The 13,316-nt window shown below is 42.7% G+C and overlaps 1 protein-coding gene across 3 annotated transcripts in view; it reads right to left on the bottom strand.

Annotated features, from left to right (window-relative positions):
- Window positions 1–13,316, bottom strand: part of cadps2 (Ca++-dependent secretion activator 2) — a 660,232-nt gene that overhangs the window by 356,297 nt on the left and 290,619 nt on the right. For all 3 annotated transcript variants that reach the window (XM_080190802.1, XM_080190798.1, XM_080190799.1), the window contains exon 4: window positions 1,645–1,725. In XM_080190802.1, coding sequence (XP_080046928.1) covers window positions 1,645–1,725 — 81 coding nt within the window. The remainder of the gene's footprint in view (window positions 1–1,644; window positions 1,726–13,316) is intronic.

Here is a 13,316-nt window from a genome sequence, read left to right as displayed (position 1 = left end):
GTTGAAGGGTTATGGGGAGAAGGCAGGAAAATGGGGATGAAGAGCATATCAGCCATGATCAAATGGCAGGGCAGATTCAATGGGCCAAATGGCCTAATTCTGCTTCTATATTTTATGAACCTATGAATTTATAAGACCTATTATAGAAGTGAGCCCTAGGTTTAAATTGGCCCCTATTTGTGGTTTTAATTCATTACTCTAAGCCAAATTTGGATGGGCACTTGAAATATCATAACATTCAAGGATACCTTCAGTGGTAGTTATTGTCAATGCAGACTCGATGGACTAAAGGGCCTTTCCTGCGATGTTTGACTCTATTATCAGAATTTTACCACTTCACCCACCCGAGGCACGTAAGATCCTGCCCGAGGCCAATGGAGATTTTCATTCTGCGAGCCTTACTCACTCTGATTCTGGGACAGCAAGGCGGGAAAATTCTGGCCTATGACTCTTATGGTGTCGTAGATACAGGCTCAACCATCAGCAGAATCCTGTGTCTGGAAACAGAACAAAATGGAACTCCTTTCCCAGGCCTGGGGGCCTTTGGCAGCAGTTATGACCACCGGCTTTGCGACAGGGTTTTCAATCCTCCTGGCTGGTCCTGGAGGTTTGAGGAATTGAGAATTATTCCACAGGGCGCCACTGTGCGCTGTCAGGGAGAAACTTTGCAGGGTCATTAAAAACTAATTGTGCTTTTTAACAAAACTTTCTTTGACCACCTCTGCTTATTATTTATAAATTATTTAGAGTTGAGAGTGAATACGAGAGTGCAGGTCAAGGATCACCCAGATGCGTAAAGAGTCTGTTCACTTCCCAATTGATTTGGGAAGGCAGCAAATGTGAGGATTGACATGTCAAGCAGCCACAAATCAAAGCTTGAGAAAGGGGAAATTGAGCTTGAGAAGGGGAAAGAAGTAAAAGATTTTGTAAGTGAATGTTAAAGAACATACCCAACTAGAAATATTAAATGTATTTGGGGCTGCCATATAGGAGGTCTGTTCCACTGGCCCAGAAAGAGAGTTGGGACTTCAGCATTTTTACATGCAAACAACAGTCAATCCGATTAGCTTTTCACAACTGACATGGTCAAATATTAAGGATGTGGATACAAATTGTTTTGAGGGAAGTAATGCTTGTGGACAGGAAGTGTGCATCATGCACAGGGTCTTTGATCAGGTTTATGTAGGTTTCTAATCACCTCACATCCCAAAACTACAATGCGATAAATTTTGCACCTCATGCCTCAGAGCATGGTGGCACAGTGACTAGCACTGCTACCGCACAGCAACAGGTATCTGGGTTCAAATCCAGTCCTGGGTGACTATCTGGGTGGAGTTTGCATGTTCTCCCCATGTCTGCGTGGATTCCCTTCGGGTGCTCCAGTTTCCTCCCCCAGTCTAAAGATGTGCAGGTTTGGTCGATTGGCCATGATAAATTATCCCTTAGTGTCTAAAAACGTGCAGGTTAAGTAGATTAGTCATGGTAATTGTGTGGGGTTACAGGGATGGGAGAGGGAGCCTTGATGGGCTGAACGGCCTCTTTCTACACTGCAAGGATTCTATATTTCCATTATTTTAAATATAGCTAACAAACGCCACTTGATACTCATAGCAAATACAGCATTAATTTTCAGACAACACTTACTTTAGCCAATTGTTCAGCCATCTGCAGCCTCCCGTCAAGTTCCCGTCGAATCTGAGCTGCTTGTTCGTCAGCATTGTCCAGCTAAAATGGTGCATAGAACATATTACAAGACATTAAACTTGGAAACCGAAAGGCAAAACGCTGCCAATGCTGGAAATCTGAAACAGAAAATTGGCAATGTGGGAAACGTACAACAGATCAGGCAGCAGCTGCTGAGGACAGGACTGTAAGAAATATCACAACACCAGGTTAAAGTCCTTCAGGTTTATTTGGTAGCATAAGTTTTTGGAGTGCCGCTCCTTCTTCAGGTGAGTGAAGAGTTGTGTTCATAAGTAGGGCACACATAGACACAGACTCAATTTACAGGATAACGGTTGAAATGCAAGTCTTTACAGGTAATCAAGTTTTTACAGGTACAGACAATGTGATTGGCAAGAGGGTGAAGCACAGGTTAAAGAGATGTGAATTGTCTCCAGCCGGGACAGTTAGTGAGATTTTGCAAGCCCAGGCAAGTTGTGGGGGTTACAGATAGTGTGACATGAACCCCAGATCCCTGTTGAGGCCGTCCTCATGTGCAGAGCTTGGCAATCAGTTTTTGCTCAGCGATTCTGCATTGTCGTGTGTCGTGAAGGCCACCTTAGAGAATGCTTAACCAAAGATCAGGGGCTGAATTCCGTGAATGCCTGGAGCAGAGAAGCTCAGAGGCTGAATGCCCGTGACTGCTGAAGTGTTCCCCGACAGAAAGGGAACACTCTTGCCTGTGATTGTCGAGCGGTTTTCATTCATCCATTGTCGTAGTGTCTGCATGGTCTTGCCAATGTACCATGCCTTGGGACATCCTTTCCTGCTGCGTATCAGGTAGACAATGTTGGCCGAGTCACAAAAGTATGCGACGTGTATTTGGTGGATGGTGTTCTCATGTGAGATGATGGCATCCGCGTCGATGATCCGGCATATCTTGCAGAGGTTGCTATGGCAGGGCTGTGTGGTGTCATGGTCGTTCTCCTGAAGGCTGGGTAGTTTGCTGCAGACAATGGTCTGTTTGAGATTGTGCGGTTGTTTGAAGGCAAGAATTGGGAATGTGATGATGGCCTTGGCGAGATGCTCGTCTTCATCGATGACATGTTGAAGGCTCCGAAGATCAGAGGCTGAATTCCCGTGAATAACTCTGATCTTCACAACTCTACTACAGCTTCCTCTGCAACACATGTCGGATCATCAACACAGATGCCATCATCTCACATGAGAACATCATCCACCAGCTACATGGTACATACTCCTGCGACTCAGCCAAAGTTGTCTACCTGATACGCTGCAGGAAAGGATGTCCTGAGGCATGGTACATTGGGGAGACCATGCAGACACTACAACAATGGATGAATGAACACCGCTCGACAATCACCAGGCAGGAGTGTTCTCTTCCTGTCGGGGTACACTTCAGCAGTCAGCCTCTGAGCTTCTCTGTTCCAGGCATTCACAGGAATTCAACCTCTGATCTTTGGTTAAGCGTTCTCCAAGGCAGCCTTCACAACACACAACAACACAGAATCGCTGAGCAAAAACTGATAGCCAGGTTCCACACACAAGGACAGCCTCAACTGGGATCTTGGGTTCATGTCACATCATCTGTAACCCCCACAACTTGCCTGGGCTTGCAATATCTCACTAACTGTCTTGGCTGGAGACAATTCACACCTCTTTAACCTGTGCTTCACTCTCTCTCCACTCACATTGTCTGTACCTGTAAAGACTTGCATTTCAACCACTATAGTGTAAACTGAGTCTATGCTTATGTGTGCCCTGCTTGTGAACACAACTCTTCACCTCACCTGAAGAAGGAGCGACACTCCAAAAACTCATGCTACCAAATAAACCTGTTGACTTTAACCTCATGTTGTGAGACTTCTTACTGTGCTTACACCAGTCCAACCCCAGTATCTCCACATCACGAGAACACGACTAACAGCTCTGTTTGGATACATTCCCGGAAGGTTCATTTCATGATATTCCACCTCTCACCTCCACCATTAACCATCTTGAGATTTTTCTCCCGGATTGCTCACAGAAATGCCTTGGGGATCAATCTTCAATTCCTGGAAATCCCAGAACATTCCTGGAGTGGATGTGAATCAGTGTTAATTTTTCAGGTTGATAACCTGAAATGTAACCTGGGATGGAGGGGGAAGGATTTTATTTACAAAAACAAGCATATTTGAATGTATACCAAACCTGAAGTAGATACTTGGCTCAATTTTGCAGACATTCCAGAAATCTGCAAAACATTCTCATCAAAAAAGGATGGCTGGCACTTCCTGGACAATAAATTGAAACTGTGAAAATTGACTTTCTTAGAAATACATGTTTGCCTGTACACATCTAGAATGATGCAGGGGGAGGATGAAATGCTGTTTTTCAAAATTAAAAAGTAGTAACTCGGATAGTCCAAAGTAAAGCAAACCAAGTGGAATCGGTAATGTTGCTTCGGAACCCAAAACAGTTGGGGAAAGTTGCAAGTAAGAAAACTGTTTCAAGGACACCAGTGAGAAACTGGGGTGTGTGATTGATGTAATTCATCCAGTTGGAGAAACTCACAGCAGCACAGGATCAATGGATAAGATGGTGATCTGATCCACGGCTAGAAGTGATTCTATGTTCTCAGAAGCTGTTTTTTGCATCGCATGAAAAAGTAATATTCTGGCCTGACTGTTGCTTGCATTCAGCGCAAAGAAGGTTCACCTGAAGGAAAACATTAAAAATACCCCTATTCTTACATCCGCACTGGGTAAGTAACATAAGAGTAGGCAATTTAGCTCTTTGAATTTGCTCCACCATTACAATCACGACTGATCTCATCACAGCTTCATTTCCACCTTCCTGCCCACTTGCCATAACCCCTCATCCTGCTACCAATTAAAAACCTATCTATCTCTTCAAAATGGTTGAGTGTCCCAGAATCTACTGCATTCTGGAGTACAGAATTCCACAGATTCATGACCTTTTGAGTGAAGTAATATCTCCTCATTTCTATTTTAAATCTGCCACCCCTTAGCCTAAAGCTATGGTCTCTTGTTCTAGAATGTCCAATAGGGGAAAACATCCACTCCACAACTAGCATCTCAATCCCCTTTAGCATCTTACATACCTCAATTAGGTCTCTTCTCACTCTTCTGAACTCCAGCGAGTGTAGACCTAAAATGCTCGATCTCTCTTTAGGAGACAAGTCTTTTATACCTGGAATCAATCTAGTGAACCTTCTCTAAACCGCCTCTAATGCATTCACATCCTTCCTCAAGTAAGGGGTGAAAACTGTGTGCAGTGCTCCAAATGCAGTCTCCGCAATGCTCCTTACAACTGCAACAGCATACCCCTACTATTACATTCTATTTCATTAGTTATGCATGCCAAAATTCCATGTGCCTTCCTTATTATCCGCTGCACCTGCATACTAAGTAATTATCTGTGGAATTCACTACTCCAAAGTGCAGTGGATGCTGCGACAGTGAGTAAATTTAAGGAATTTTTAACTGGGAATGGATTGCAGGGTTATGGGGAGAAGGCAGGAAAATGGGGATGAGGAGCATATCAGCCAAGCTCAAATGGCAGAGTGAACTTGATGGGCCGAATGGCTCCTATTTCTTATGAGCTTACACATATGCCCAAGTGACAGAAGTAAAGATTCTTACTCATATAGTACATGTCATAAGCTCAGAACATCCTAAAGTATTTGTGAAATCCAGTCATAGCTGTAATGTAGAAGATGCAGCAACCAATTTGAGCATGGCAAATGGAAATATGATTACGACCAGACAATCTGCTTTAACATGTTAGCAGATGGATACATGTTGAACTGGACACAAGCAGCCTCATCTTGCTTTTGCTCAAGTAATGTCAAATGATATTTTAATCCATTCAGGAAGCCAGGCAGGATCTGCTTTAACATACCATATGGAAGACAACATTTTGGACAGAGTGCGTGTTGCCCCAGAACTGGAGTGTCAGCCTAGGCACAAACAAATCTTCCCAAGTTTGGCAATCACAGTTGGATTGCTACCCTGTTCCTATCTTTTTACCTTGCACCAGAGCTATGCATTTCTTGCTCAGACTTCCAAACCCACTTCTTCAGAAATGCATAGTGTACCAATTCTGGGAGTCCTTCCTTGTAATGGAAGATTGTCAGGGGAACCAAAGTCATGCCCCTTTTAATGGCACATACTTTGTATTCCAGTAAGTTTAAGGTCCCAAAGCCATGAAGAGAAGTTACTCAGAGAAGTATGTAAAAGTCAATGGTATAGGGTGATAAGTGGATGAGTGGTTAAGGCGGCATGCAGAGTGTCAGGTGAGTGAGGGTTCAGGCTAGCATGCAGGTGAGGGTTCAAGATGGCAGGTGGGTAGGTGAAAAGTTCAGGGTAGCAGGTGGGTGAGGATTTAGAGTGGAAGGTGAGTGGGGACTTAGGTAGTGTGGCGGAATAGGGTGGCAGGTGGGCAAGGGAGGAAGATGGATCAGGAGGGTAGTGTTCTGATGCAGGAGGTAATCAGATGATCAAGAGTGTATCTGGGTGGTTAGTTTGGTAGCCAGGTAGTGGGGAAGGTAGTCTGGTGGTCACTAGGTATAATTGGATTGTTGGGGATGTAGTCTGGTGGCCATCGGGATAATCAGTGGTCAGGGTGGTAGTCGAATGGCCGTGGAGATAATTGAGTAATCAAGGGTGTAGTTGGGTGGTCAGGATGGTAGTCGGGAGGGTAGTCAGGTGGTCACAGGGTGTAATCGGCTGATTGGGAATGTAGTCTGGTGGCCATCAAGGTAATCAGTGGTCAGGGTGGTAGTTGGGTGGTTGGGGAGGTAGTTGGGTGTAGTTGGTTGATTGTGAGCATTGCCAGGTGTGCAAGAGAATATTCCGGGATTTGGGGTTAGCTGGGCATTCTGGCGGTTGTTGGTAGCACTGGTGATGCAGATAATTAAGAGTTGCGGATCAGCAGTATAACTACCCAGGAATTAGAATTGGTTTTAAACAACCATCCAGAGATCAGGAGTTCTGGATCATTATGTTGAAGTCTCCAAAGTGGGGGCTTGTACCAGGAATGCCACCAATAAGCCAAGTCTGGCAAAGAGGAAACATTACCCCTCCCCCTCATTCAAGTAAAGGACAGATACTTTGCCAGAGTCAATTTATAAATTAACTTTTGCAGGAGACATTGGACTATTAAATCTACAGACTTTTCACTATTTACAGATGGCCATAATATTAAGTATCTGATTATTTCTAAGTTGTCTTCTGAAACTCCTGCGTAAATCATTCTTAATGATCACCAAATAAAAATAAAATACTTTAAAATGAAATTGACATGCGTGTGGATTGTGCATCTGTAATGCCTGAGGATTACTCCTTAATGAACCAAGTGACTTGTTCCTAACGCATATTTTTTTCGCTAAAAATGGCAAAGCAACAAAGTCAGATTGATAGGACTGGTGATGCAGATAATTAACTACATTCCCACGTTACTTATAATTGTATTTATTTCCAGATCTACAGGATTAAACTTCCGCTGCAAGAATGTTCCAGCTCACAATTACTTGCAACGATTGATAACATTCTGGTCTGAACAGTCTTACATAACCCTGTAATCTAAAGTACTCAGTGTCGGTATTCAGAAACATGTCAGTTGAAAGGCCCTTAGGTGCCTTTTGCCTTTCCTAACATTCAATCAAAGGTTCCTGAATTCTCTGAAACATAATAATAATTCAAATATTCACTGAGTATATAGCTTTCAAAAGGAATTGCCTATCAGCACAGCTATCAATCTTGGTGAATGTTATAAGTGAGATTTATGAACCAAAGATTTGCAGGTCAGGTGCACTGGCCATGCTAAACTGACCATTAGTGGCCTGGAATGCATAGGTCACTGAAATTAGCGGGGTAAATATGTGGGGTTATGGGGATAGGCCCTAGGTGGGATTGTTGTCAGTGCGGACTCGATGAGCCAAATGACCTCCTTCTGCCCTACAGGGTTTCTATGATACGACCAATGATCACAACAGATCAGAAGCCCAGTTAAACAGGAGGAGCCATGAAACATGTCAAAATTTCTTTCATTTTCAGGTGAAATTAAAAAGGGTCGGTGGGCCTAAAATAAGATTCATCAGAAAACTCAGAGTTGGAAGATCATTGTCACATTTTGTTATTTGGATCTACTTCAATTTGTCTTCGTTTAGGCAGAATGTTGATGGACTTCATTGGAAAGGAACGAATCCCCCATCGTCCCTAAAGTCCAACCATCAGATACAGATTGGAACTAATTCAATAACACACAGAGTTTAAAAAAATCCCATACAGAGGTCAACAGCCTCTTCGTTTATTTCTCCTACAACCAATCAGAACCCAATGATATCACACCAGTTCCCCCACCACCACTTTCCCATTCAACATCTATTTACTGTCAACTTTTGGCATCGAGAGTCAATCCTGTAAGTTGCAACGACTCAACGTGACCCACATATATAATGAGACCAGCTTTAGCCTTCTAAACTGTTGAGAATGGATACAAATCCCAGCAAAAAGGTTAAGTGTTATTATCACTCTATTATCCCAACTTCACAAAAGAACTCAAGCCTGTTCTCAAGTGCTGTTCGGCCTTGGGTGAATATAATGGCAAGATTCCACGGTCTGTTTGAGAACTCCTCAAAGACATTATTCAAAGCATTTCTGACTATCCACCTCATGCCTAAGAACTCTTTATCCATGTTTCTCTCCTCTGTCACTCTGCATTCCCTGCCACCACCCCACCCCCCCCCACTTGCCCTTTCCAACTTCCCCCCAACCCCTGCTTTTGAGTAATTTTGAGCACTTTCCACTCAATTAAATATCTAGTCCAAAATCCACCTCAAATTGAGGTCCCTTTCTGGAGGTGATTAACCTCTTCCCTGCATTCATTCTCGGCACTGTGACAACAGGCATTGTGGTTTGAAATGAAACAAAACACTCTACTTCTCAAGCGATATCTGGAAAAGCACAGGAAAATAAATATACAAACTAACAACAGAATTAAAATGTCAATCATTAGACAAATACTGGATTATAGCACCTAATGTAATATCCATTGTTGCAAAAACTAGATCATAATTCATGTGTTTTATAATGTAACCTTTAGTTGCATGAATAAAACTTGTAGGTTAGGGGTTAAAATGATAGCTGTACAATAAATGAAAACATCTGATTGGCAAACTGATAAGCAACCTTGAAATAAAGGCAATTTAAATTGACCTGGGGTAATTACAATTCAACATGTTTGTTTAATGATGTCAAAAAGGAGAGGACATGAAACCATGGGTGATCCATCTCTAGACCAGATGCAGCCAGAGTGTCTGTTGTTATCTCAATAAAAGAAGTTGAAAGCAACTTTGTAAACTATGAGGGTTTTCTTCATGGATGTAGGAAATCTAGAGAGATTCTGATTAATTACATTAATCAGAAATATATTCAGTTACAGAATCAAAGAGTTAAGCTGAAGGTGAAATTATTAGTTTACTTTTCTGTTTGAGACCATTGCAAAGTATGCCACATTTGTCATGGACATGGGCTGAGAGAGTTAGGACATTCCTTTGTTTAATTTAGATGGCTGTTTCTCACAGAAGGAAATTGCAGTTTTGGTTTACTGTAGTCTACAGCTCACTGAGTTGGAAGAATCAAAATAAATACATGTTAGGTATCTTTCTTAAGCAGAGAAAATATCAACTTTATTGTTCACTGCAAGGAATTCAGGTGAGACTCAAGCTCATGTTGGAATTCATGAGGGTCAAAGAATTTGGAAGATCTGCTTAGCTCAAAGCTAGAAAAAGAAATCTACAGTGGTCCTCACAGAGCTTGGTGGCAGAAGGCAATCTGTAGTAAGGTTAGGAACATTGTACTTGATAAGTCATCTTGAAACAGAGAGACAATATTTCAGGAGCTGTGAATCAGCTGTGGGAGTATATAGGGCCATTAGGAATCAGGAGTATCATTAATATTTAAATTCCCAAGCAGGAATGGTAACAAAGCCCATGCTTAAATTGAAGTGATCCTGTTTTTACACAACCTTGAGAATTGTACTCTTCATGTTATACCGTCCCTCCATGTTCTTCCCACCAAAATGAATCATTTCATATCTCTCCTCATTGAATTTCACCTGTCACTTACATAAAAACATTAGAACTAAGGGGAGCAGGCCATCTGGCCTCTCGAGTCTGCTCCATAATTCAATAAGATCATGGCTGATCTTTTTGTGGACTCAGCTCCTCTTACCCATCCACTCACTGTAACCCTTAATTCCTTTACTGTTCAAAAATTTATCTATCTGTGCCTTAAAAACATCCAATGAGGTAACCTCAACTGCTTCACTGGGTGGGGAATACCACAAATTCACAACCTTTGTGTGAAGAAGTTCCTTCTCAATGAAGTCCTAAATCTGCTTCCCCTATTTTGAGGCTATGTCCCCTAGTTCTAGTTTCACCTGCCAGTGGAAACAACTTCCCTGCTTCTATCTTATCTGTTCCCTTCATAATCTTATATGTTTCAAATATGGTCTCCCCTCATTCTTCTGAATTCCAATGAGTATAGCCCCAGTCTACTCAGTATCTCCTCATAAGCCAACCCTCTCAACTACGGAATCAACCTAGTGAATCTCCTCTACACCCCCTCCAGTGCCAGTATATCCTCTCTCAATTAAGGAGACCAAAACTGTATACAGTACTCCAGATGTGGCCTCGCCAGCACCTTATACAGCTGCAACATAAACTTGTCTGTTTATTCCACTAACTTGTCTATGTCCTTTTGCAGCTCTACACTAGTTCCTCAGTCCATGATGCTTCCAAGTTTCGTATCAACCAAAAGTTTTGAAATTGTGTCCTATACACCAAATTCAGGTCATTAATATATGATGGGGAAGAACAAAGGTCCCAACATGACCCCCAAGGTAGTAGTGTACTACAGATTTTCCTCCAATATGAAGACATCCAATGACCACGACTCTCTTGATTCCTGTCACTGAGCCAATTTCGTATTGATGTTGCTGATGTTACTTTTATTCCATGAGATACAACTTTGCTCACAAGTCTGTTTTGCAGTACAACACCAAATGCCTTTCGGAAGTCCACATCAACAGCACTGTCCTCATCAAATGCTCTGATAACTCTTCAGAAATCTCATGCACGTTACACAAATATGGTCTTCCCTCAGCAACTACATTCTAGCTTTTTGTCCATCTGACTAATCACTTTGTCCTGATTTGCTGTTTCTATTGTTAAACAGGCTGAGCATTACCCATTGAGATTTAGAAGAAAGAGGTGATCATATTAAAAAATAGAACATCCTAAGGGGATTCAACAGGGTAGATACTGGGAGGATGTTTCCACTTGTGGGGCAGACTAGGACCAGGGATCACAGTCTAAGAATAAGAAGTGTCCCTTTCAAAAGGAAGATAAGGAGAAATGTTTCCTCTGAGGGTCTTTATGGAATTCTCTTCCCCAGAAAACAGTGAGGGCTGGGATTGAATTTATTCAAGGTGGAATTAAATAGATTTTTGACAGGCATTAGGAATAAAGAGTTATGAGAAACAGGCAAAAAAGTGGAATTGAGATCACAATCAGACAAGCATTGACTGGTGGAGCAGACTGAAAAGGGCTGAATGGCCCACTCCAGCTCCTATGTTTCTATGTTTGACATGTGCAAAGAAGCCAAGCAGGCAGCACAGTAGTTACCACTGTTGCCTCACAGCACCAGGGACCCAGGTTCAATTCCGGCCTCTGTCTGTGTGGAATTTGCATTTTCTCCCCGCCTGTGTGTGGGTTTCCTCCCACTCTCCAAAGATGTGCAGGTTAAGTTGATTGGCCATGCTAAATTGATCCTAGTGTCAGGGGGATTAGCAGGGTAAATGTGTGGGGTTATGGGAATAGGGCTTAGGTAGGATTGTGGTCGGTACACACTTGATGAGCTGAATGGCCTCCTTCTGTACAAAGAACAATACAGCACAGGAAACAGGCCCTTCGGCCCTCCAAGCCCGCGCCGCTCATTGGTCCAATTAGACCATTCTTCTGTATCCTTCCATTCCCAGTCTGCTCATGTGACTATCCAGATAAGTCTTAAACAATCCCAGTGTGTCCACCTTCTCCACCCTGCTAGGCAGTGTACTGCAGGGATTCAAGGAAAAACCACTCTTCACTAATGGTCAGTCCTTAAACTGGCCTTGCAGAGGGGCTTACCTTGAAGTATTATTGGCCCTGATTACAAATGGCTCGTGAAATAACATTATGCAACAATAGCTTGGGTAACTGTGTTATAAGCAGCTTCTGGACATTTGTGATGAATGCTAAATTGCTGCACATTAGCCACAAGATATTCTCGTGGAAAACAATACAAGTAAAATACATGTAATGTGATGACACTGGCAATAAACTGAACACTATTATTAGTAGTTTTATCCTGGCCTATTTCCTCAAGGTTTAATACAATGGGATTGGAGGATTGATGAGTTATTGTGTGTCTAATATAATCCTGGTACTAAAATAGAACAAAGGTTTGAATCTAAAAGTATTGGGCATCTGGCAGCAGCGTCGCTGTAAAGGCAGAAGATGGATGCATTGGCAGAACGTGAGGGCAGGCATAACAGCTTATAGTACAGACAGCACAAACAAATCAAGTTTACCCTATTCCCGTCAGCAAGTACTCAAGACTTCTGCACAGTAGCTTTGTACAGGATAAATAGGTGTTAAATTTGTTAAAAGATGAATCAGCAGGCTACTCAGGATGTGTGGCACATTAGGCTAGCTAGAGCATAAAGAAAAATTAAAGCTGAGCTTTTTGCAAAGACAGTTCGAATAAGTTATTGAAATTTTGCTGCCACATCCTTTCAATGTCTTTTTGGCAGTAAAAGGTTCTATGCCTTTATTCAAAGTTATAGTGATATTGATTTTTCCACTGAAATCAGACCGCGCTCTCAAAAGTTGGTAGTTTCACTCTCAGATCATGCTGAGGTACAAAACACTGCAGTTTGACACTTCGGCCTGGACCTTCCTGTCAGCAGGGAAACCGTAGATTATGACACCGACTGCATTTCAAAGTACGTTGTTACCTTTTTTGTAGGCTGCAATAGTAACTTGCTCTCCCAACTTCAACAAATTCAGCCTGTCAGCCCTGCAAGGTCCTCCTTCCTAATGTCTGGGGGATGGTGCCAAAATTGGGAGAGCTGTCTCACAGACTAGTCAAGCAACACCGCTTGACATAGTCATACTGACAGAATCATACCTTACAGTTATGTCGCAGACACCGCCATTATCAATGTTCCTGGTTTTGCCATGTCCCACTAGCAGGATAGGCCCAGCAGAGGTATCGGCAGCACAATTAACAGTTGGGAGGGAGTTGCCCTGGGAATCCTCAACATTGACTCCAAACCCCATGAAGTCGCATGGCACTAGGGCAAACATAAGCAAGGAAACCTGTTGATTATCGCATCACATACTGCACCCTGCCCCTCCCGTCTCCACCTCAGCTGATGAATCAGTACTCCCCCATGTTGAACACCACTTGGAGGAAGCTCTGAGGGTGGAAAGGGCACAGAATATCTGGATGGGAACTTCAATGTTCATCACCAGGAGTGGCTTGGTAGCACCAGTACAGATGGAATCTTAAAGGATATGATTGCCA

Source organism: Carcharhinus amblyrhynchos, chromosome 6 (assembly GCF_965287045.1).
Source record: "Carcharhinus amblyrhynchos chromosome 6, sCarAmb.v2.hapA, whole genome shotgun sequence".
NCBI lineage: Eukaryota > Metazoa > Chordata > Chondrichthyes > Carcharhiniformes > Carcharhinidae > Carcharhinus > Carcharhinus amblyrhynchos.
Note: the sequence above shows the minus strand (reverse complement) of the source record. Positions and strands in the feature narration are given on the sequence as shown.